Source organism: Trachemys scripta, chromosome 3 (genome assembly GCF_013100865.1).
Source record: "Trachemys scripta elegans isolate TJP31775 chromosome 3, CAS_Tse_1.0, whole genome shotgun sequence".
Classification (NCBI taxonomy): Eukaryota; Metazoa; Chordata; order Testudines; family Emydidae; genus Trachemys; species Trachemys scripta.
The window spans coordinates 86,840,744-86,864,656 of NC_048300.1; the positions used below are offsets into that span (position 1 = coordinate 86,840,744).

The following is a 23,913-nucleotide window of genomic DNA, read 5'->3' on the forward strand; positions in this document are numbered from 1 at the left end:
CTCTTTCAAATTAGCATGTGTAAGGCTGTCATGGAGATCACAAATTCTGTGACTTTCCATGACCTCCTGACTTCTTCAGCGGCAGATGCGGCTGGCCCGGGGGCTGCCTGAGCAGCTCGGACACCCCCTGGGCCTGCCACACCAGCCGGTGCTGAGGCAGTCTCGGGCCACCGCTCCCTTCCCCCAGCAGCAGCAGGGGTTTGGGTGTGGGAGGGAGCTCAGGGCTGGGGTTTGGGGTGTGGGAGGGGGTGAGGGCTCTGGGCAGCACTTACCTCAGGGGGCTCCTCAAAAGTGGTGACATCCCAGCGTTCGGGGAGGAGGCAGCGTGGCCGTGCCTCCACCTAGTAGCTGAGGGATGTTCCTGCTTCCCAGACCCCCCCCCCGCCCCCAACACCCTTGGCACTCCCTGGGGCCACGCCCCCAGCCAGGGCCGCCCAGATGGGGGGGCAAGTGGGGCAATTTGCCCCAGACCCCGGGCCCTGCAGGGGCCCCGGCCTGGTGGCGGTCCAGGTCTTCGGCAGCATTTCAGCGGCAGGGGGCCCTTCAGTCGCTCCGGATCTTCGGCAGCATTTCGGCGGTGGGTCCTTCAGTGCTGCCGAAGACGCAGAGAGACTGAAGGGCCCCCCACTGCCAAAATGCCACTGAAGACCCGGACTGCCGCCGGGTGAGTACAAGCGCCGCAGCTCCCCCGCTTTAACCCCGGCCTCCCACACCCATGGCGTCCCCTGGGGCTGCCCGCGCCCAAGCATCCACGGTGCCCCCCGGGCCGTCCCCATCCGAGCACCTGTGGCACCTCTGGGCCAGCTCCCTCCCCAAGATTTAGTCAGGGGTAGATAGTACAAGTCATGGACTGGTCACGGGCCATGCATTTTTGTTTACTGCCCGTGACCTGTCCATGACTTTTAATAAAAATACCCATGACTAAAATGTAGCTTTAGTCATGTGTAATCACCAGAAGGCCTCCCAGGGTAATGAGTCTCTGATATGCAGACAAACTCAGGTCTGCATGCTCAGAGTCTGTAGGAACCATCTTGTTATGTAACTTTTAAAGATGATTCTAGTTTAAACTTTATATCCCTGGAGTCACTCTGGGTTCCTGAGGTATAGGCTGCAGCATACCCACAAGGAAGATATTCTCAGCTGCCTGACCATGTTAGAAAACACAACAGTTAGTGTTCAAGCTGCACAAAAAAGTCATTGACAGCAAACCTCCCTACCCAGTGAAAAGAGAGAGAGGCAGTTTTGTTACTTCAAACCCATGAATCATAGATAAAATCTGTCCTCAAACCCATTTGGGAGTTATTGTGAAACTTGTTATGTTGAGCGAATACTTCCCATAAACATTTTGTATTTACCAGTAACAAATTAATCATTCCTTTAAAAAAATCTTAATATGGTCAGTGGTGGATAGACTGCAGTCCACTAGGGATTTTCTCCAGTGAAGCTAATGATTTAAAACACATCTTCTAAGGCGAACCTGTGGAGTTCTGAAGTCTGACATTTAAGTTCCAAGCCTAGCTTGTAGACAATGCCTACAGATCTCTTAACTGACTGTTGCTGGTAGGTCATTTGTCTACATGTCCAAAGCTTAAAAAAGTAGACTTTTGAAACCATTCAGTGCGATCAGATATAGTCCATGGCCATATGTAATGCCATAACACTATGACAATGTATACTTAACCACATCACTCCTTTCACCTCCATCTCGGGCCACAAGGGAATTCTGATTCCATCAGGTATCCTCCCTTTTGCAAATGGTGAACTCATAGTCAATACATATTCTGCTTCCCCTAGTTTAAATTTTGGCCATCCCTTCCCTCCTTTGGAGAAACTCTTGGGAGGAGGGCAAATCTGTGGGTTTCAATTCAGTGCTCCTGTTAGATACTCCCTTTGGGCAGTGGGGGTTTGGGATCCAGTGGACCAGCCAGAGGAAGCAGCAGCAGCTCCCAAAAACCCTGATGCCTCCATGTGATTTGCCAGGTCTCCTGGACCCTCATTCCCTCAAATGATGGTCCAGGAGTACTGGCAAACCACGTGCAGGTTCAGTGTGTAACTTCATGCTGCAAGGAGCAGCACAAGCTTTCTTGCAGCTATCCATATATGATGGACTAGGAGAGGAGCATGAACAGCGGTGTCATTGCACAGTAGTGCTGATACTGCCCACTTAAAACTGTAATATGCTTGAATAATCCCATGCCTTAGTACTTTCTCCTCCCCCTACAATCGGTATGCCCTCTAAAATTTGGTGCAGCCCTTAGCAAGCAGAATAGGCATGGAGGCGCTATTATGCAGTGCTCACTATGTTTAATAATATAGCATTACAGTAGCAATCAAAGACGCAAATCAGGATCAGAGTATCCTCATGCTAGGCTTTCTACAAATACGTAGAAAGACACAATCTCCACTCTGCAACGTAATTTAAGGCCCCTTTGCCATGTTGTTCCTACTCCTTTGCTCTGAAACACAAGGTCTGTAATTAGGGCTGACTAAGAAAAACATCATTACAAGAAATATGACCAAAAAAACAAAATGAGAAACAACTTTGTTAGGGAATCTTATTAACCAGCTCCCTCCCTCCCCCCCGCCACTAAGTACTTAGAACCCACTCCCTTGTTCAACCTTTATTTTTTAGGACGGAGATAAATATCAGCTCCACAATGAGACTAATGGACACATCCTCCACATGGGGTATGTCAGCAGACAGACCACTGCACAATACTGTCTGAGTATAAGCCATTATGAAAGACAATGGCCCCTAGTGATTTAAGATGTCTAGTATAGTTCTTTAAGATCTGGGATGTTTAGTGGGAATTTTACATCAGTCACTCAGCATTCCCATCTCTTATGACTTCTTGGAAATGTTCCAATTTCAACCCGTGTCCTTTCAGTAAACCTATTTCTTCCTTCTCAAGAGAAAAAAAAAGTGAGCCAGACAATTTGTTCATAATGTTGTACTGTAAAATTCTTCTAAATCAAACAGAATATATTCTAGCAGAATTGAAAGGACACTGGTTAAAGATCAAACAAAACTGGAGCAAATATATGGTAAGTACCTCAGAGTAATGTGGCGAGAGATATTTTCCATTGTGCTTGGCAATGGTGTGCATAATGTTTAATGCCTTGTCTCCTTTTTTGCGTGTCAGTAGCCAGCGTGGAGATTCAGGAACTGCCCTGTAAAAGCACAGAGGGAGGCAAGGATTTTGCTTAATTGTGTCTTAAGAAAACCATGGGAATCATCACCTGCATTAACACCTAATGCAGTGATTCTTCAGCCTCTCAACAAGATAGAAATTCTACCCAGCTCCCCAGGCAACTTTCAGCTTGACTCTCAAAATACTTCATGCCATGATCAACCAGGAAGGTCCACGGACTACAGCTTGAGAACTAGTAGAATGTTTATAGGTCACATGCAACATTCAGCCATTTATCTTTATCTTTTTTATTCAAATAGTTGTTAGGTTTTGCTCAACTTTCCTGAAAGTTTCCTAAGGCCCAGAAGCTGAGTGACATAGGGAATTGGTGACAGGACATGTAGTTTTTTGCCTTTACATTGGAGGACCTAATCTAGCTCAAATGGTTGATTGACGGCCTAGGTGAAAGGAGTTGTTGACCTGGCCTAGTTATTAGCATTGCCCTGCAGTAGTATCTGTGTTGGTCCCAGGATATTAGAGACACAGGTGGATGAAGTAATATCTTTTATTGGAACAACTTCTCTTGGTGAGAGAATTGCTTGGGGCTCAAGCAATTTTTTTACTTTCAAAACTGATGTGGCAAGCCCAGAGGTACCAGGGCTATGAACTGCAGAGCCTAGAGGTGCTGGATCTCAGCCCTGGCAAGCCCTGGTACAAATTAAGCACTGCTTGTCTCTCTAGTTCTTAGGAGACAGTTAAGCATGGGATTGGGTGATTGTAGACTTTGGATTTAGTCCCAGCTCTGTCACTAGCTTGTTGAGAGAACTTCGACAAATCATTTACTGCCTCAGTTTCTCCAACTGCAAAGGAGAATAGTTACTCACCTTTGTAAAGTGCTTTGAGAGTTTTAGATGAAAAACACTGTAACTCTATAAGCACAAAGTTTTATTAAAACTCGCCACCAGGGTTTGCACTAAGTGGCACTTTGCTGACAGTCTCAGAGAGGAAAAGGAGTGAATGACATGGAGAATGAATTACCTTTTTACCCAGAGATGTAGTTCCCTTCAGGTCAGGGTTGAGGCACACAGCTGGGAAGAGAATGATGCGTACGAGCAGCTGATTCAGCAGTAGTGCATACTTCCCCACACTGCCCTAACTAAAGTACTTCAACCTTGACTTGGAGGACAACTCCTACAAGAGAGAAGGTAAGGTAGTTCACTCTCCATTCCTGTTCAACCCTGGGCCTTTCCCACTCCATTCAAATGAAATATTGCTTGTGGTCAAGCCAAACATACAAGTTAGTTAACATCTCTGTGAGGTTCTTGTTCCCTTCAAGTGTTTCCTGGCACTACTGGGACAGTATTCAGTCACAAATAAATGTAATTAAACTTTCAAAAACATGTATATGAGATCCTCCAAAGAAATTTAATTTGGAATCCAGGCCTAATGAGACCTCTACAAGACAACCAGGGAACTTTGGAGGATAGACCCAGTGGTAACAGAAGTCCACCCATGAAAATATAGGCATATTGTGAGGGACATTTTTGGTGGATTCCAGACCTGTAAAACCTATTAGAAAATGTCAGACTATGGGTCTTGTATAGTTTGACTAATCAGAAAGGCATTTTATCAGGCCACAAAGTTGTTTTTTTCACTTCATATTTTGTAACCAGGTCTTAATCTGAAATGCATCCAACAGTAATTTCTGGAAAGTTCAGGGAAACCCTCTTTTTAAGAATTCTCCGATCTAGATTTGAATACAAAGCATGAACCTACAGAGATCAAATGAACACAACGTTACCAGTAATACAGCAGGAAAAGAAAATTGGGGAGTGTTATGGCCAGCTGAATCCCCTGCCACGTGGGAATCAGGTAAGCAATCCCAGGGAGAATCATTATTCCAAGGGTGAAGAACATCTGTATCACAATTCCAACAATCCTTCGCTGATCTGAGCCAACTATTTCTGTCACTGAAGAGAGGGAAAAAAACAAACAGAAATAAACCCTATTCAAATTAAAAACATTACATTTGCAATGTTGGCTCACGGTTATGCAGGGGGTTCTACCTTGGATTACAACTGAAAGTGCCCTTTTTCTAAAAATTATGTGTAACCCATGTGCCTACTAGAGAGCTATTAGAGAGGAGAAAGGGGGAGGAATGAGTTGTCTGGATCACTGTTGTTAGGCCAATGCACACTTAGCATTCCATGTCCAGAAGTTTCTGGAATTGGGTGCTGTACTTTTGGTCATGCTCAATAGGCTCCCTGTAGCTGGACTCAGACTCCAATGAGGGCAAATAGTTAGGGCAGCTGCTTTATAAAAAGACACAACCTACATGGGTTGGGAGAAGCTCAAGTGCAGGAGCAGGCTGGCTTGTGAAGCATTCTGTAGCAGGCTAGTGTTATGGTGAACTCTCCAACACAGGGCCACACTGGCAGCATTAATTTTCCCCCTCCCATTTCCTTTTTCTATGACTATCTTCTTTCATTTGAATTGTATACCTGGACTGTTATTTGATTTTTAGCCAAACTGTTTTAGTTAAATTGTCTTAACCAGTATGCGCAAAAAGAACAGGAGTACTTGTGGCACCTTAGAGACTAACAAATTTATTAGAGCATAAGCTTTCGTGGACTACAGCCCACTTCTTCGGATGCATATAGAGTGGAATAAATCATGCTCTCTGTATGTGTGTATATATATCTCCTCAATATTTATTCCACTCTATATGCATCCGAAGAAGTGGGCTGTAGCCCACGAAAGCTTATGCTCTAATAAATTTGTTAGTCTCTAAGGTGCCACAAGTACTCCTGTTCTTTTTGCGGATACAGACTAACACGGCTGCTACTCTGAAACCTGTTAACCAGTATGGGTCACAATCGCTCTTCTTAGTTAAATGTGATGCTGGAGAAAGAGTCATCTGTATTTGGCTCTTCTTGGTTTTGTATTTTTATTGTAACAGGGTTTTTCATTTATATACACCGCTACCTCGATATAATGCGAGACGATATAACACGAATTCAGATATAACGCGGTAAAGCAGCGCTCTAGGGGGTGGGGTGGGGCTGCGCACCCCGGTGGATCAAAGCAAGTTCAATATAACCCAGTTTCACCTATAACGCGGTAAGATTTTTTGGCTCCCGAGGACAGCGTTATATCGAGGTAGAGGTGTACTTAATACTGATTGGTTGGCTAATTGGGTGACTAGCTGATTGAGTCATTCTACAGTTCAGCAGAGAAGGAGAAAGTCTTTGTGGGCTTCAATTGGAGATTTCTGCAAGCAAGAGGTGGGAATATATTGTTGCAGTGCTTTTGACTCAGCAGACTGTTTTGAGTTCATGAGCAAAGACTGTAACTGAGACTGAAGAGAACTCCAACCTCAACGTTTGGAACTCTGAGTTACTTCTCACTGGGAGTTTGTGGGGACTAACCTGTTAGATTTAATTTGTTCGGTTTTTTGTTTCTATTTATGTATAACTCTGAAAATAATATATGTGGATTATGAAGTAGCCCTGTTATGTAATAGAAAATAAGCTATTATTATTGTGTTTCTTTATCACTATAAGAGTTTATAAAGTTGGTACTTAAGAATTAAGTTAATTACTTTTGCTCTTTTTTTGAACTTGATTGTGGGGAGGTTGACCCTGCGCAGATGCAGAGGAATTTGTATCACTGGTGCCTGAGAGCTCCTTAACATCAAGGCTCAGAGACTCGATCTGTATACATTGAACTACCAAAATCTTTTCCCAGTAAAAACTGGGTTCAGTGTAAAATCTAAGATTCTTTGGGGGCAGCCTCTTCTTGGATTGTTCCAAAGTACCGTGTCAATAATTTGAAGGGTATATCTCCAGAACATTACAGGAACCAACCTCCAAGTGTACTGAAGTCAATGTTTTGGTATAAAGTATATGTTCCCTATAGATCGATATATGAGGCATAGTAACTTAGGTCACTGATCAGCCTTAAATGTACCTACTGGTAAAGCAAAGGGATAAATAAATCACACTGACCGAGGCATGGTCAATACTAGAAAATTAGGTCAGCATAACTACATCATTCAGGGAAAAATCAACACCATTAAGTGGCATAGTTAAACCACCTAAGACCTCTATGGAAGAATTTTTCCATTGACCTAGCTACCACCTCTCAGGGAGGTGGATTACTTACGCAGATGGGAGAACCTCTCCCATCTGCGTAGGTAGTGTCTACACTGAAGCACTACAGAGGTGCAGCTGCAGTGTAGACAAGCCCTTAGGCTGTTAAGTACCTACGTCACTTTTGAAAAAGGGACTTTGCATTTTAAGGCTATATCTACACTACAGAGTTAAGTCAACTCAAGTTATGTTGACGCTCATAAACCGCTGTAATTACATCACTTGTGCATGTTCACACAAAGCTCCTGGTGTTGCGGAGTGCATCCACAGTTGGTGCTCCAGCATCAACAGAGAAAGAAGTGCACCATGGGTCGCTATCCCACTGTGCAACTTCAAAGGTTTTTTTTCTCTCTCCTGCTGATGATAGCTCATCTCAATTGATTGGCCTCTTACAGTTGGTATGGCTACTCTCACCTTTTCATGTTCTCTGTATGTATAAATATCTTCTTTCTGTGTGTTCCATTCTATGGATCCGATGAAGTGGGTTTTAGCCCACGAAAGCTTATGCTCAAATAAATGTGTTAGTCTCTAAGGTGTCACAAGTACTCCTGTTCTTTTCACCACCTTCTGCCGCTCAGAGTTCTGGGAATGGATCACAGTACATCATGGGGGCAGGCTCACCATCCCATGATGCAGTTTTCTCCATCCCATCATTCCATGAGTTTCCAATTACTTTTCAACTGCCTCTGTAAACTGTGTGCCTGCCATCTCTTCCTGCTAGCATGAATCCTGCACTGCTCTCCAGTCTTGTTATGAACACAACACAGCTAATCCTGCAGTATTTCATGACCTGCAAATCTGAAAATGAATCCACGGTGCCTGTCCTGCTGTGTGCCATGGAAAGAAACAATTCAAGATTGATGTTAGAATTCACAAAGGAGCTGCACAAAGTGGAGCATCGCTATTGGGTTTGGGAAACAAGCACTGAGTGGTGGGATCGCATCGTTATGCAGCTCTGGGATAACAAGCAGTGGCTGCAGAACTTTTGGATGTGCAAAGCCACCTTCCTGGAACTGTGTGTGGAACTTGCCCCTGCCCAGTAGTGCAAGAACACCAAAATGAGAGCTGCCCACATGGTGAAAAAGCAAGTAGCAATCGCTGTGTGGAAGCTGGCAACTCCGACTGCTATTGGTCAGTCACAAATCAGTTTGGAGTTAGGAAGTCCACCATAGGGGTTGTGATTATGCAAGTGTACAAGGCCATTAATTGCCTCCTGCGCCGAAGGACTATGACTCAATGTATGGGAAATAATGGATGGCTTTGCAGCAATGGGATTCCCTAACTGCAGTGGGGCAATAGATGGCATGCCTATCCCACTTTTGGCCCCAGACCATCTTGCAACAGATTACATCAACAGAAAGGGATACTTCTCTGCTGTATTGCAGGTGCTGTTGGATCACTGGGGTTGTTTCACTGACATAATTGTGGGGTTATCAGGGAAGGTGCACACATCTTCAGGAACACTGGCCCATATAGAGGGACTTTCTTTTCACACCAAAATATTCCACGAGGGGATGTGGAAATGCCAATAGTGATCCTGGGAGACTCTGCCTGCCCCTTACTCCTGTGGCTTATGAAGCCTTACACCGGAAACCTTGACAGCAGCAAGGAATGCTTCAACAACAGGCTCAGCAGGTGCAGAATGTCCATTGAATGTGCATTTGGTAGATTAAAGGGTCACTGGTTCCGCCTTTTTGGCAGGTTAGACCTCAATGAGGAAAATATTCCCATGGTCATAGCAGCCTGTGTGCTCTGCATAACATTTGTGAAGCTAAGGGGGAAAAGTTTCTCTGGGATGAAGCACTGAGGTGGATTGCTTGGCGGCTGATTTTGAGCAGACAGATATCAGGGTTATTAGAGGGGCTTTGGGAGGGCTATTTGTATCAGGGTTATGTTATGTTCCAGTGATGATCTATCTCCATTGGCTCCTTTCACCTCAGATCATTGGTGAACAACTCTGCAGTTCTCACCTGCCTTCACATTCAGGTAGCCTGTCCACCAACATCCATTCCCTCAATCTCCCCACCCAAAAAAGGGGAAAAGTACATTTCTTACCAATAACATATGCTGTCATCCAGGTTCCCTTTCCAAATACACCTTGTAGGAAGCGAAAGACCAAAAATGTGGAAAAATTTGGTGCAAATGCCACAACGAGGCCACATAACCCTACCCCAAGGCAGGAGTAGAGGTAAATACGGATTCTGCCATATCTGCCAAAAAAAAAAAAGGGGGGGGGGGGGGGGAGAATGTTGAAAGATGACTAACATTTTCCTTCTTGACTTAGGAGAAGGTTTCAACTCCAGCCATAAACTAAGTCTTGTCTTGATGCTATCAATCTTGTAAGGTTTCCCATCACTAGGCCTTACAATGGTGGCTGAGTCTTTGTTGTACTGGCTCCTAGGAAGTGGAACTCTCTCCTCCTGGATACTAATCTCAGCCTCTCTGTCTCCACTTTTAAAGCAGAGATTGAAAACATTTAGGTCCAGTTTTTGGAAAACAGTTTCTAATTTTGCATGGTTCACTTAAATTATAGAAATTAGAATGCTCCTATTGAAATAAATGGGACTTTTGCTATTAACTTCAACGTGTGTATGTTTATTCCCTTAAACTGCCTATTTTAAGTACAGTCACACCCTGTGTAGGAAATGTCTTACCCTTTACTAGAATGCCAAATGAAACAGCAGCGTAAATATTCTGTTTAGAGCTTATAATGTCTATCTTCTAGTATTTTAATTTTGTATTCATTAGTATTGAATTTTAAACATTTTATCCCAACAATATTAATGGACAAGCAAAACCTAACTACAGGCCCAAACTAGAGTTAGTTTTTTAAAAAGTCATTTTTTTAATAAAAAATATTTTTGACCAAAATAAAAACGTTCTTTTTGCTCAAAATTTTCTGTGTTTTTTTTTTATTGGCCAAAAGCCAACCAACCAACACTCCTCCCCCCACACACAAACCCCAAAAAACAAAAATAATTTATTTTTTTAACTAAAGGAATTTTTGAAATTTTTTCAGGTTTGTTTTTGAGTGCGGGAGGAGTTGTTGTTGTGGTTGGGGAGAGGACACAAACAAAACTAATAAGAAATTTTGACCCAAATGACTTTAAAAAAATCCTAAGAAAAATAATTGGCATTTTTCTATCAGCTCTAGATAAAACCCTTTGAACTTTGTGGTAAAAGAGACAATTACAGAGCCAAAGGTTGTGGGTAAGGTGTAATTCTATAATAATATAAATTATTTCTATTATCATTTCACCCAAGACTGTCAAAGCACTTTATGAGCATCATGATTCTCTCTGATTTGATCATGAGGTAACTAGTTTATAGTTGCTGCCCTGAAATGTTGTCTTCATCCAATGTTAACCTTGCTTTAAATCCCTTTATTTTGAATACAGCTAAGCAAATACTTTCAAACAATGATTTATCGGCTCACTCTCTCTCTCCTCCTCTTTCTGTTTGCCAATTGTCTGTGTAAAGATAACAATTTTTTTTCTTCAGTTGATTCTTTTAAAAAAATTATTCACTTACGAATGTTTGCAAGTGATCCTTGCTCTCTACCATATTTGAGAACTTTGTTGTGTGACTTCAGTATGCAAAACTTGTACTGTTTGCTTGTGATTGGACACATAGGTCACATGGTAGGTTTGTCCCCTACTGGATGACCATAATTCTCAGTACAATGAGATTTTTATTGTAAATGCTTTTGTTTAGGAGTTTATGCAGTAAATGCTTTAACTGAGAATATTCTCTGTGTGCTCTGCCTAATAAAATCACCTACTAGGATATTCTTGGATAGCAAATCAAAAAGGAGCACAAAACAGCAAAGGTTAATATATTTTTCAAATCAAAGAAATATTCATCTACAGTGAAATTCACCCCTGTACTTTGGGCTGGTATGAGGACTGCACACTATTTAATTCTGACTTAATTCCTTAAAATAAGGCTTCCTCCTCCTATTTTGAAGGGAGTTGGACTTAAGTAGTGCTTAGCTCTGGCATTGGCCCTGTTTACAGGACTGGATTTCTCCCACACATTTTTGCAGTATTCAGTCAGCTCTAAAAATGTTGAAGACCAACTGTAACCATAACCTTGGTGGTCAACATATGGGTATGTGTGAACTGAGAGGGTTGTAGCACTGAGTTTCTTCTTCTTCTTTCAAAGGAGCTGCTTTCTTCATCTTATGCCCCACTCAGAAATTGCCAACCCTGAAACTCTCTGTGAATGCTTGCTTTTCATTTCTGTGTTCCTCTGTACTTTCCTGAGTCCAGATGTGAACAGAAATTATGAAATACCACAAGAAGGGCTCTTTTCGTGCTATTTTAAGTCCTAACAGGACCAGGAAGTACTAGAAATCTCATGAAGTTTCCAGACCAATATTATAGACTCAGGAAGTTAAGTTTATGTGAGCTGGGTCCTGCTTATTGGAATTGAACTGAACCTCCAAACTTCGAATGTTTGCATACAGTGATTATAGTGCAAGATGTTTCTGCCTCTGTAAGGGTAGACTTGCATTAAAATACATACTGTACCTGTCTGCAGCATAGCCTAGAGTGAATGCTCCTGTCAGAAACCCCAGATTGAGAACAGCTTGTGTTAGATCTAGCATCCAGGCATTGGCACACACAAGGTTATACTGTGGGAACAAGCAAGAGATATATTAAGATTCCCCCACCGAAATGGAATATTTTCCCTCAAAGCAAAACATTTTAGCAATTGTATTGCTCCAGGACAAAAAAATGCCTGAGCAAAAACCTAATCACTAAGTGTTTGAGAAACCACTTTCAAGCTTTTGTTTTTTACCACCTCAGCCATTACCATCTCATCTCAAACATCCCTTTTTAATAGAAATGTATTAAGAAGATGATATTGCAGGCTGCTCCAATAACCCTTGGATTCCATAGACTTCCTGTATCCCTAGCAGTCTGGTTCCAGATCTAGCACAGAGACTGTGTTGCTATTGCTGGCTGATTATCTCCTCACAGTGGTAGACCAGGGTAAGATATCCATGATCACCTTATTAGACTTATTAGCAGCTCTTGACACTGTTGACACCTTTGCTTAACTTGTAGTATAGTCAGTATGTGGAGATATGTCAATCGAGTGTCCTCCATGGATTCTCTCCTCCCAGAGGATCTCTGAGCAAATGCAGTTTCTTACTGATTGGTCTCAGATTAAGAGTCATCCATCTTGTCATCCTTCCCATTTATTGTGAACTTGTTCAATGGCAGGCCCATTTGGCACAGAGAAATACCCGCACTAGTGAATCCAGATCACTGGAGCTACAGTAAAACAGAAAATGGATCCTCCTTACCAAAAGGCTGCTGTGTTTCAGGTTTTGTACACCAAATGTCCTCAAAAGGGGAGACAATTGAATTGGTTTGTTGTTATACAGATTGAGTATAATAGTTTCACATCTGCTAGCAAGGCAATGCTGCATCTATGTTTAGCTCAGAGTAAATGCAGAGCTATAGCCAGGGAAAATACTAACATCTCCAGATGTGTTAATTTTTTTCTTAGTGCCTCCTAGGCAAAAGTAGAGCTACTTGACCTGTGAGGGTGCAGAAAACAAATGTCAAACCAATTTCTGACAGGTTGAAAATGTTTTTCTTGCTGTAGCTTTCTCAGACCCTTCAATTCTTTATAAATGGACTTAGGACCCTAACTCAGTTTTGCCAACTCTTGTGATTTATTGCGAGTCTCACAATATTTGTATTTTCTTAAAGCCACAGTTCCTGGAATCCTGTGATTAATTGAGAATCTTAACTTTCTTTTTTAAAAGTGAGTTTCTACCCTTATGGTGGTGGAGAAAAGTTTGACTACGTCAACCCTAAAGTTCAAAATCTAGAACAATAATAAGGACACAAATATTTATTATTTTAAAAAAGCTGATAATTTTGAAGCCAAGCTCTTGACTTTTGGGAGCTCAGCTCATCCTTTTTGAATGCCAAGTGGTGTTCAAAAGTGAACTTGTTATAAAACTTGTTATAAATCTTGGCCAGAATGTATAGAATCATTAGGTTCTTCCAGGAACAAAACTTGTTCTCATGTCTCAGAAACAATAACTGCTATGAAATTTTCACAAACTCCAAAGTGTGAACCTGTGGTCGCACATTTACTCTTTGACGAGTACTCCTACCTCCTTGTTTCTTAAACAAGTACAACAGCAGGACAGAAAGGACAGAACTTCATGAAATATTTCCATAACGTCCCACTACATAAAGTTTTTTCAAGAACATGGCCATTTCTAAAAGTGACTTTAAAAGTACTTGTATATGCCTGTGACATTGTCACTGGTGAGAGATTTCAGGAGGAACGTTTGAAACCACCCAAACAGGCAAACGCAGCCTATTTGGTCTTTAAAACTAGCTAATCAAGTAGAAAATATGGAGCTAGCTGATCTTCTGTAGAGTAAAACATGGAATGGAATAATGGAGTGAAAAAATTGGCAAAGAGGACTAGGTGGAAGAAAAGCAAGGATGGCACCAGTAAGCCTCTTTCCTCTCTCCACCAGAGCCTATGGAAGTCACTCTACCAGTCACTGGGAAATGGATCTCTACCTGATATCTTGGAGCATAACCAGCCAGAGGGGTGAGATGGAGTCAGGGCGCAGTCACCCTCTGTGGTACACTCTTCTGGAGATATATTGGAAACAACTGCTGGAAGAATCTGGACCAATAGTCCCTGAAACTTAAAGTTGTTTAATGAGAATTAAGGTTGCTCAGCACCATGTAAGGTCAAGGTCTTAAAGAGAGAGACCAAGCTAGCAAATGAACAAAGGAGCTCAGTGTTGGACCGCAGTAAAGAGCCCCTCACCAGGAGACCAACGCAACGAAGGCCTATTTAGGATTTGACAACCTTGCTTGCTCTTAAAGCAGAGTCCTGACAGAAGACTTCTGTCCACAAGCCCTGCAATCAAAGAAGTAAAATAGGCAGAAAAGGTAAATAATGAGCTAATAATGGATTATTGTGAACACAGAATGAAAAGGATTTAAAATGAAATACTTTAAAAATAAACACATCATAAAAGGAAAATGTATTTGATCTCAAATCCTTAACAGAATTTACAGGCAAACTTAAGTTACAAATAAATACATTTTAAAACTAATGAATTTAAATCACTTCCTTTAAATTCCACCGTCCGAATTCAGCGTTCAGGACCTCATTTTTCTAACACTGAAAGTGGCATCAGGCTTTTTGCCCGTGTCTCAACTCTCCCAGGAGAAACAAGGATACCTGAACACTTCAAATCAAAGCAAATTCACCTTTCACATATATGCGTTTGTAGTGCCACTTTTGAAACCCAGGGTTGGATTCCAATATCATTCACTTGGCTGTAAATAAGGAACAGTGGCCGCTGAAGTCAATGGAATTACACTGGCACAAAATCTACATAGTTGAGATGAGAACCAGGTCCATAGCCTATAAATTTGAGCCCACAGATGTCTAAATATCCTGTTTTGCCTCATGAATCATTGGCATGGACAGAATTACAAATGTAGATGTAGAGACCTCATTGAAAATGTGAGCCATACTTTTCAAGCCTATTCTGCTAGGGCAAATTTTTTCTCATTGCAGAGCCTCCACACACCTAAGCTCCAAAGACACCCTTTCAGTCCCATGCTTTAGCAGTATGGAGGCCATTGTCTTGTGGTGCCTTTTGGTATTAAAGACATTGTGTGGGTTTTCCAAAAGCACATCATAAGTAACTTAGGGTCATAAGTTGCAGTGAAAGTCAACAGTCCCTTGGGTTTTTTGGAAAAATCCGACCCATTATTATTAATATTCTGATAATACTCAGAGAGGCCCCAGTCAGGACCAAAGCCCTCCTGTGCTAGATGCTTTACAAACATAGGCCCCAGTACTGCAAGCTGTTCTGTGCTAGTGGACCCCTGCACGCCTGCATGGAGCTCCGTTGACTTCCTTCATGGAACAGCTTGAAGGATTGGTCTGTAGAGATAGATGGGCTCCTTGCCTTGGAAAGTTAATATGCTCGATCCTTTTAAAAATATATACTTATTTTTGAAATAAGTTAATCCACATTTAAGATAAACAGAGAGGAAGTGAACAACCTGACACGAAGGGCCGGGGGGAGAGAGTGTACCAACGAGACAAGGGAAAATATGCTTCCTTTACAATACCCTTGTACCTCAATATACATTTGCAGCTAACAGTTGAAAAACTGTTGCCTTAAAATATCAGTCCAATACTTTAAATCACTTGTGTTTTCCGTGAAACAAGAGACAATGGATAACAGTAAGGCACTGTGAGTACTTTCAAAAGGATTTATAGTGTAAAATACTTAAGTAAATTAGCTGATACCTTATAAGTCAATCCTAAGTTTTGTTCGGGTCCATATATTTAAATATTCTTGCCATAGCTAAGAATTCTTGGCTCTGTTTTTTGTTATTTTTTGTCTGTGCAGTTCCACTTAAATGCTCTTTATATAAACAGTGTTGTTACGGCCGCGTTAGTACCAGGATATAAGAAAAACAAGGTGGGTGAGGTAATATCTGATATTGAACCAACCATAGGTGCTGGAACTAGGGGAACAGGGGTTGCCGCACCCCTGGCTCTAAGTGGTTTCCATCACGTACTGGGTTTGCAGTTTGGTCCAATGGCTCTCAGCAGCACCACTATACAAATAGTTCCAGCACCACTGGGACCGATTTCTATCGGTGAGAGAGACAAACTTTCGAGCTTCCACAGAGGTCTTCTTCATCCTTTTCATTAACAGAGTTAACCTTTAACATAGAAGTGTCTATAGCGCAAAGGATTGTTTGAGTTCTACAGCCCGTCACTCCCAGACTACCCTTGGCTTGGTTTGGTAGTATCCAGAGGTGAAAGTGGGCTGGTACAGGCCAGTATGGCATACCGGTAAGACGTGGCCACCAGTACCGGCCTGTACACAGTTGACGTTAAAGGGCTGCTGCGGCAGCGCTTTAATGTCACTGCCCCTCCTCCACCCCCGGGCAGCTGTGGGGGGAGGGGGGCAAAAGAGGCAGCTGCCCTGGGGCCCAGAGATTTAAAAGGGCCCGGGGCTCCTGGCCACCGCCGCTGCTATCACTGCAGCAGCCGGAGCCCAGGGCGGTGTGGGCCAGGGAGCACTGAAGGGCTGGCTGTGGAAGGCTGACCCCCCCCAGCCCCGCCCCTTTCACCCGAGGCCCCACCCCTTCCACCTGAGACCCCGCACCGGTAAGACTTTTAAGTTACTTTCACCCCTGGTAATGTCTGAAAATTACCACCATCTGAAAGCTGTTTGGTGGCCTGGATGAAAAGAATTGGTGATTTCAGTCTAGTTCTTAAAAGAGAATCAACCCCATTTCAGAAAATTCACTGCAACTAGCACCCTGGTTGGCAGCCTCAACAAAAAGGCATGGGTGTAATGTGAATGTAAAGGTTTAAGGTAATGTAAAAGTGTAATGTAAATGTCTAGAAAACATGACCTATGAGGAAAGATTGGAAAAAATTGGGTTTGTTTAGTCTGGAGAAAAGAAGACTGAGGGGGACATGATAGCAGTTTTCAAGTACATAAAAGGTGTTACAAGGCGGAGGGTGAAAAATTGTTCTTCTTAACCTCTGAGGACAGGACAAGAAGCAATGGGCTTAAATTGCAGCAAGGGAGGTTTTTGGTTGGACATTAGAAAAAACTTTCTGTCAGGATAGTTAAGCACTGGAACAAATTGCGTAGGGAGATTGTGGTATCTTTGTCACTGGAGGTTTTTAAGAACAGGTTAGACAAAAACCTGTCAGGAATGGTCTTACTTAGTTCTGCCTTGAGTGCAGGGGACTGGACTAGATGACCTACTGAGGCATTTTCCAGTCCTACACTTCTATGATTCTATGAATGGAGCCCCAACCACCCTCTCAGTCCTAGCAGTGATCACATGCAGAAATGTGCAGAAATGTACCAGGCTGTATCTGTTCTGTAGCTATAAAGAGCTAAGGTCCAGACTGAACCCATTGCTAACACCGGTGAGCAGTTACTTACGTATGTAGTCCCAAGAAAGTCACTAAAATTATTTGTGTGAATAACTGTTCACAAATTGGGCTCATGTGTATTGAAAGGAATGCTTTGCTCTTTGTGCATGGGAAAAGAAAATACAGGCTTCAGAATGGAGGGGTCACAAGCCTCCCTCTCAATCTTCTGCTTGGTATCCAGGGTCAGTAATGTAGAGAATCCAAAAATCCAGAGCCCTTTCTGCCTGGGCCTCATGTGTCTTGCGTCATCTTTCATTGTTTCTTATTAACCTTTCCAACTTGGCAACCCTGTGAAATCAGAGCTGTATAGTGCGTCTGCTGAAAATAAACTATAAAAGATATCTGAAAGGTCACACTAGGGGTGGTCTAAACCAAAAACCTTAGGTCTGAGCATCTCATGAACACTGGGCAAGTCTGGATCTAGATTCACATCTAATTTTGAGGATTTGCCTTCCTATCTCTCAGCCACTGTGCTCCCTTTCTCCCCAAAATTTGGACAAGTTCAGGTCCAGACCAGAACTTTGCCCCTCTATTCTAAGTCTAATTCAAAGGGAAGACCTAACATCTGGAGGAAGTTAGTTAAGTAGGTAGGTTTTAATTTCAGGCTCAGCTCCTCAGCATCCATTGATGTATGTGTCAGAAAACCTCCGACTGCACTTGTACACACACACAGTAATGCACTGCTTAAGGCTGGGATGTCCACATTTTACAACACTGAGGGCTGCACTGACAATTTGCCTGTGGGCTACACACTTCATTTGCTAACAGTTTCCATACAGTACATAACAAAATGCACATTACCACACTATATGCTTGAACTCAATTTAATACGATGGCTAGAAAGGGCCTGGTATATGAATTCATAACCAGTACCAATCTGAACTCCACTGCTCTCACCTCCAGTGACATGTGCAAAGACCAGTCACTGCGAGCAATCGAGATAGGAGCTTAAGAGAGAAGAAACCACCTACTTCAGGACAGTGCCACGACTCTCAGCTGCACTGTGTTATAAATAAAGGAATGGAAGAGGGGAAAGCTGATGTCATTACTTCCCCCACCAACTCCTTTGGAGCTGCCGGATTGTAGGGGATGAAAGTATCCCCTGGTGAGGAGCCAGATGCCTGGAAGGTGCTAAATGCTCTCACTACCCACTCAACGCCTAGACATTTAGACCAAATTCCAATGAATTTTTTTTTAACTGTGGTGCAGTTATTTGGGACTATTTTAGTTTACTTTGCCTATTTTACTTAGCCAGGAAAAGGGTATTAAATTATCTATCTCCCCAGAGAGAGGGAAGGAAATCCCCAATATGCCTAAGGATTTCACAGCTGAAATAACCTTTAAACAAAGGAGGAGGATGGGTCTGAAATGAGCACTGAGAAGGTCAAGGTCATGACTAATACCTGGAAAACAAAATGGTTATTACAGTGTCTCCCCTCACAGTATGTCTGTCAGAGGACAGATATTTTTTGTTTTGGACTGACACTCAGATTCAGTTAGGGGATAGCAAGTACTCCACAATGTTTTTCTGTGTAGTTCAAGGACTGAAGACAATGGGAGTTACAGGTATTCAGCAGCACCTCACTTTTCTGTATAGAGGTGCAAGTGATTTGGGACCTGAGCCAAAGGCTACTGAAGTCGATGGAGTCTTTCCATGACTTCAATAAGCTTTGGATCGCTCCCTCTTCTCCCTTCCCCCTGCCCCGGTCTCTGTGATACAACTAAGGACAGGCTTCTGTTCCAGTACTGAGCGGGATGCTGGAAAGCTCATACCTTCGTCCTTCAGCACCGTGTATACCTTTCCCTGACTTCCCAGATTCAACCCTGCATTGCCTTACCTGATAATAATTCATCAGAGGACTTGGAAGCATAGCATCTTGGCCTGAGGATCTGAAAGCACTATACAGTCAGTCACAACTAATCTTCACAAGAGACAGGTGAGATAAGTAAATATTTGATTTACAACTATTATTCATTAATTGACCAGTACTAGATGTTTTTCTCTGTCTGTCTACAATGAATCGAAGGTCTCAGCCCAGTTCTGGCTGAACAAGTGTCCATTTGAAAAAACCACCAGCAAAACTGGCATCCTACTTGGCAGTATTAATATCCTCTCAGTCCTGCAGGTGGTGCCTCCAGGGGAGGACAAAAGTACATTGCTAGGCCAATCTGGGGCAGGTCAGACTGCTGCTACCCAGTCTGTACTTGCTTTGGGGGTGTATAGATTCTCTCATTCTCCAAAGCATTTTTCACCAGCACTTCACTGAAATCAAACTTCAAGCTGATTCAGCTCGGGGGCTGTGGGGGGGGGGTAGATAAACAGCCCTTTCTCTTGGTTTTATCAAAACAAGATGTGCTAAGAGACCTCCTCAGGGCAGATTTTCATCTCTACCTTGTTCAGAGGTGAGCACACCGGTGGAACTCAATAATGACAAAGAAAAACGGAGGGTCAGATTTCACTCTTAAGTTGCTGTGTCACAAGAACCTGAGTAGTGAGGTTTGTTTGGTTTTGATTTTGGAGGTTTTTTTGCCTGAATTTTCATACATGACTTCAAGGTCCAGCTTGAATCACTTGTAGATCTGCTGGCTGGACCACCCGGAATGATACCAAGCTTTCTAATGTGAAATTGGCCTCCTCCTTTTTAAAAAAAACAACTTTTCCCTTTCTTATTATCACTGCTGACTCCAGACTGGCAAAATAAAGGAGAGATTTGTAAACTCATCCCAACCCTGTGCAAACATCAGGGCCGGCTCTAGGCACCAGCAAAACAAGCTGGTGCTTGGGGCGGCACATTTTTAGGGGCGGCATTCTGGCGCGGGCCATACCGCCCCTAAAAATGTGCCCCGGCTGCCCTAACTCACCTCCGCTGCTGCCGCTCGCACGCCGCTGCTCGTCCTCCCTCCCAGGCTCTCAAACCCGGGAGGGAGGGGGAGATCCCGAGCAGCCGCGGCGCGCGAAACAGCTGATTCACGTGCCGCTGCTCCCCCTCCCTGCCAGGTCTGAGAGCCTGGGAGGGAGGGGGAGACCCCGAGTGGCTGCCGCGCATGCGCTGCTTCTCCCTCTCCCTCCCTCCCTCCCTCCCTCCTAGGCTTGAGAGCCTGCGGGGAGGAGGCAGGGCTGGGGATTTGGGGAAGGGGCGGAGTTGAGGCAGGGCCGGGGGTGGGGTAAGAAAAAAATGGGGCGGGGGCAGCCAAAATTGTTTTTGCCTGGGGCGGCAAAAATCCTAGAGCCGGCCCTGGCAAACATAAAAAAAAATAGCAGTTATCAAGCATTTGAAGTCGATGTCCCAGCTTCTCATCCAGTGTAAATTGGTGCAGCTTCACTGAAATAAATGGGGCTGTGAAGATATGCCCTACCTGAAGCACAATCATTTTTATATGGGGGAAACTTTACTGAGAACTTTGTAGTGAACCCATGTCTTGGCACTAAATCAGTCCCCCTGTCTGCTCCCACCACCCTCTCACTACCCCTCAAACCCTACATGATAATATGGAAGAGTAGCACTGATTTCTTGTATTAACCCAGACGTACTAATCAAGGTAAGTGTAGGCTTCGGGGCTTTTCTGTAGTGTTGAATTAATTCTTCTGGAGTAGTATAGAAAAAGGAACAGCTGTTTTCTCTCCACCAAAGCTTTGACTGTCATGTTATTCACTGCTTTAAGACACTGTAAAAGTTGTAAGATAAACATTGCTGAACTGGTTACAGATTCCTTTGAAAATATTGTCTGGGTTTTTTGAGACAGCTGCCAAGTATCAGAGCATGATGATTTAATGGCAACAAGTGTAGTAGGATAATGTGTTCTGGTGATGATTTGTCCTTCTCAGACCTCCCACTTGGGCAATGAATTGTTGCCAAGTCTCAAAATTACATAACTTTCGTCATAAGAAAGTGTTGCTGAGAGGCTACATTGGAATCAGTTCATTATGCTAAACGTGTGCCAATAAAGGCTGCTATTAAGTCTGGAACACACCAGCTTTGCTATTAGCAATTGATGAATCTGTAGATTACTGTCTCTGCTGGCATCTGAATCTGTAGATTTGTCTGTAATCCATTAACATGCCACTAGGCGTCATCATTGTCAAAAATGTTTGGATAAAATTATCCACCCTTTGCAACATTCTATCAGTAGTTGGTGGAAATGATCTAGACTCAACTTTTTTTTTTTCTTTCTGATTTCTGGTCCACTGTACGGAACTGCTGAATCACTGCACCCTCTAGCAGCTCTAGTCATATCCTCTTTTCAGCCTGCACCACCCATTTGTGGAAGTGACTTTTAGTGATTCCACTCCCATTCCTAAAAAAATGCAATCTGGACCCCCGCATTATTTATGCTGATATCATCTGACATAAATGGGGAATGAATTTAGGCCAAGATCTGTATCTCCTCTATGGTTCCCTTTCCCAGCAAAATCTGACAAGCCATTTGATTCCAAACCTACTGCTGCCCCAACTAGTCTTTTTCCAGGTTCGTGAGGAGTAACAAAAGCCCAATAAAAACAAGTGGAAACAATATTTGATTTTATTTTGGGGGTATTTCCCAAATACTTAATTTCACTAAGTTTTGTGTGTTCTCTTAAAAAGGGAAACATAATTACATTTGTGGAATTATTATTGTGAGGTTTTACAAATAAAGTCAAACTGATTTCAGTGCATTTGCTGCAATCTGCATCTTAAAATCATTCTGATCACTACTTTGTCTAGCTTTATTCCACCTCAGGATCAGGGAGTTCAAGGACTCTAGCTGCATTATGTACTGAGAGTTAATGAGTTTGCCTTTTGTAAGGCAACTCTGTCTGATTTTAGGTGCCTGCAAGGAAAAGCATGACCCAAAGCTGTAGAATCCAGAACCCATCCTGGTACAATATGCAAAACTTCAAACTGCAGTGGCAAGGAGAAAGAGGACTTGCTGTTGTACCTCCATAAGACACCAAGAATGTTTTATAAACGAATCTTAGGTTTTGCTATTTCACCTATCATTAAGGCCTGAAGAAGAGTTGCCAAGTGTTGTCCGTAATGGACGTTATAGTGGATTCTGTTCTCCTCCTCCTCAAAATACCTCATTGTGAAAGGACCCACTTACAGCCACCTACCATAGGTGTAGACTGGACCTCTACATAGATTGCTTCTGTCAACGTGCACGGGCTGAAATTGTGGAAAAGCAGCATCACTTGCCCCATAACCTCAGCCGTGTTGAACACAACACTATCAACAGCCTCAGGAACAACTCTGACATCATAATCAAAAGGGCTAACAAAGGAGGTGCTGTCGTCATCATGAATAAGTTGGAATATGAACAAGAGGCTGCTAGGCAGCTCTCTAACTCCACAGTCTACAAGCCATTATCCTCTGATCCCACTGATGATTACCAAAAGAAACTACACCATCTGCTCAGGAAATTCCCTGAAAAAGCACAGGAACAGATCTGTACAGACACATGCCTAGAATCCTGACCAGGGGTATTCTATTTGCTACCCAAGATCCATAAACCTGGCAATCCTGGACGCCCCATCATCTCAAGCATTGGCACCCTAACAACAGGATTGTCTGGCTACGTGGACTCTCTCCTCAAGCCCTACTCTACCTGCACTCCCAGCTATCTTCGAGACACCACTGACTTCCTGAGGAAACTACAATCCATCGGTGATCTTCCAGAAAACACCATCCTGGCCACTATGGATGTAGAAGCCCTCTACACCAACATTCCACACAAATATGGACTACAGGCCATCAGGAACAGTATCCCAGATAATATCACGGCTAACCTGGTGGCTGAACTTTGTGACTTTGTCCTCACCTACAACTATTTCACATTTGGGGACAATATATACCTTCAAGTCAGCGGCACTGCTATGGGTACCCACATGGCCCCACAGTATGCCAACATTTTTATGGCTGACTTAGAACAACACTTCCTTAGCTCTCATCCCCTAACGCCCCTCCTCTACTTGCACTACATTGATGACGTCTTCATCATATGGACCCATGGAGAAGAAGCCCTTGAGGAATTCTACAATGATTTTAACAATTTCCATCCCACCATCATCCTCAGCCTAGACCAATCCACACAAGCGGTCCATTTCCTAGACACTACTGTGCTAATAAGTGATGGTCACATAAACACCACCCTATACCAGAAACCTACTGACCACTATACTTACCTACATGCCTCCAGCTTCCATCCAGGACACACCACACGATCCATTGTCTACAGCCAAGCTCTAAGATACAACCGCATTTGCTCCAATCCCTCAGACAGAGACAAACACCTACAAGATCTCTATCAAGCATTCTTAAAACTACAATACCCACCTGCCAAAGTGAAAAACCAGATTGACAGAGCCAGAAGAGTACCCAGAATTCACCTGCTACAGGACAGGCCCAACAAAGAAAATAACAGAACGCCACTAGCCGTCACCTTCAGCTCCCAACTAAAACCTCTCCAGCGCATCATCAAAGATCTACAACCTATCCTGAAAGATGATCCCTCACTCTCACAGATCTTGGGAGACAGACCAGTCCTCGCTTACAGACAGGCCCCCAACCTGAAGCAAATACTCACCAGCAACCGCACACCATACAACATAAACACTAACCCAGGAACCTATCCTTGCAACAAAGCCCGATGCCAACTCTGTCAAGTGACACCAT

General features: G+C 43.2%; 1 protein-coding gene across 2 annotated transcripts in view; it reads right to left on the bottom strand.

Annotated features, from left to right (window-relative positions):
* The window catches only part of SLC22A3 (solute carrier family 22 member 3), a 45,488-nt gene that overhangs the window by 15,968 nt on the left and 5,607 nt on the right, over positions 1-23,913 (bottom strand). For both annotated transcript variants that reach the window (XM_034765281.1, XM_034765280.1), the window contains exons 2-5: positions 11,815-11,918; positions 9,338-9,492; positions 4,933-5,101; positions 3,054-3,171 (exon numbers count right to left, since the gene is read on the bottom strand). In XM_034765281.1, the coding sequence (XP_034621172.1) occupies positions 3,054-3,171; positions 4,933-5,101; positions 9,338-9,492; positions 11,815-11,918 (546 nt within the window). The remainder of the gene's footprint in view (positions 1-3,053; positions 3,172-4,932; positions 5,102-9,337; positions 9,493-11,814; positions 11,919-23,913) is intronic.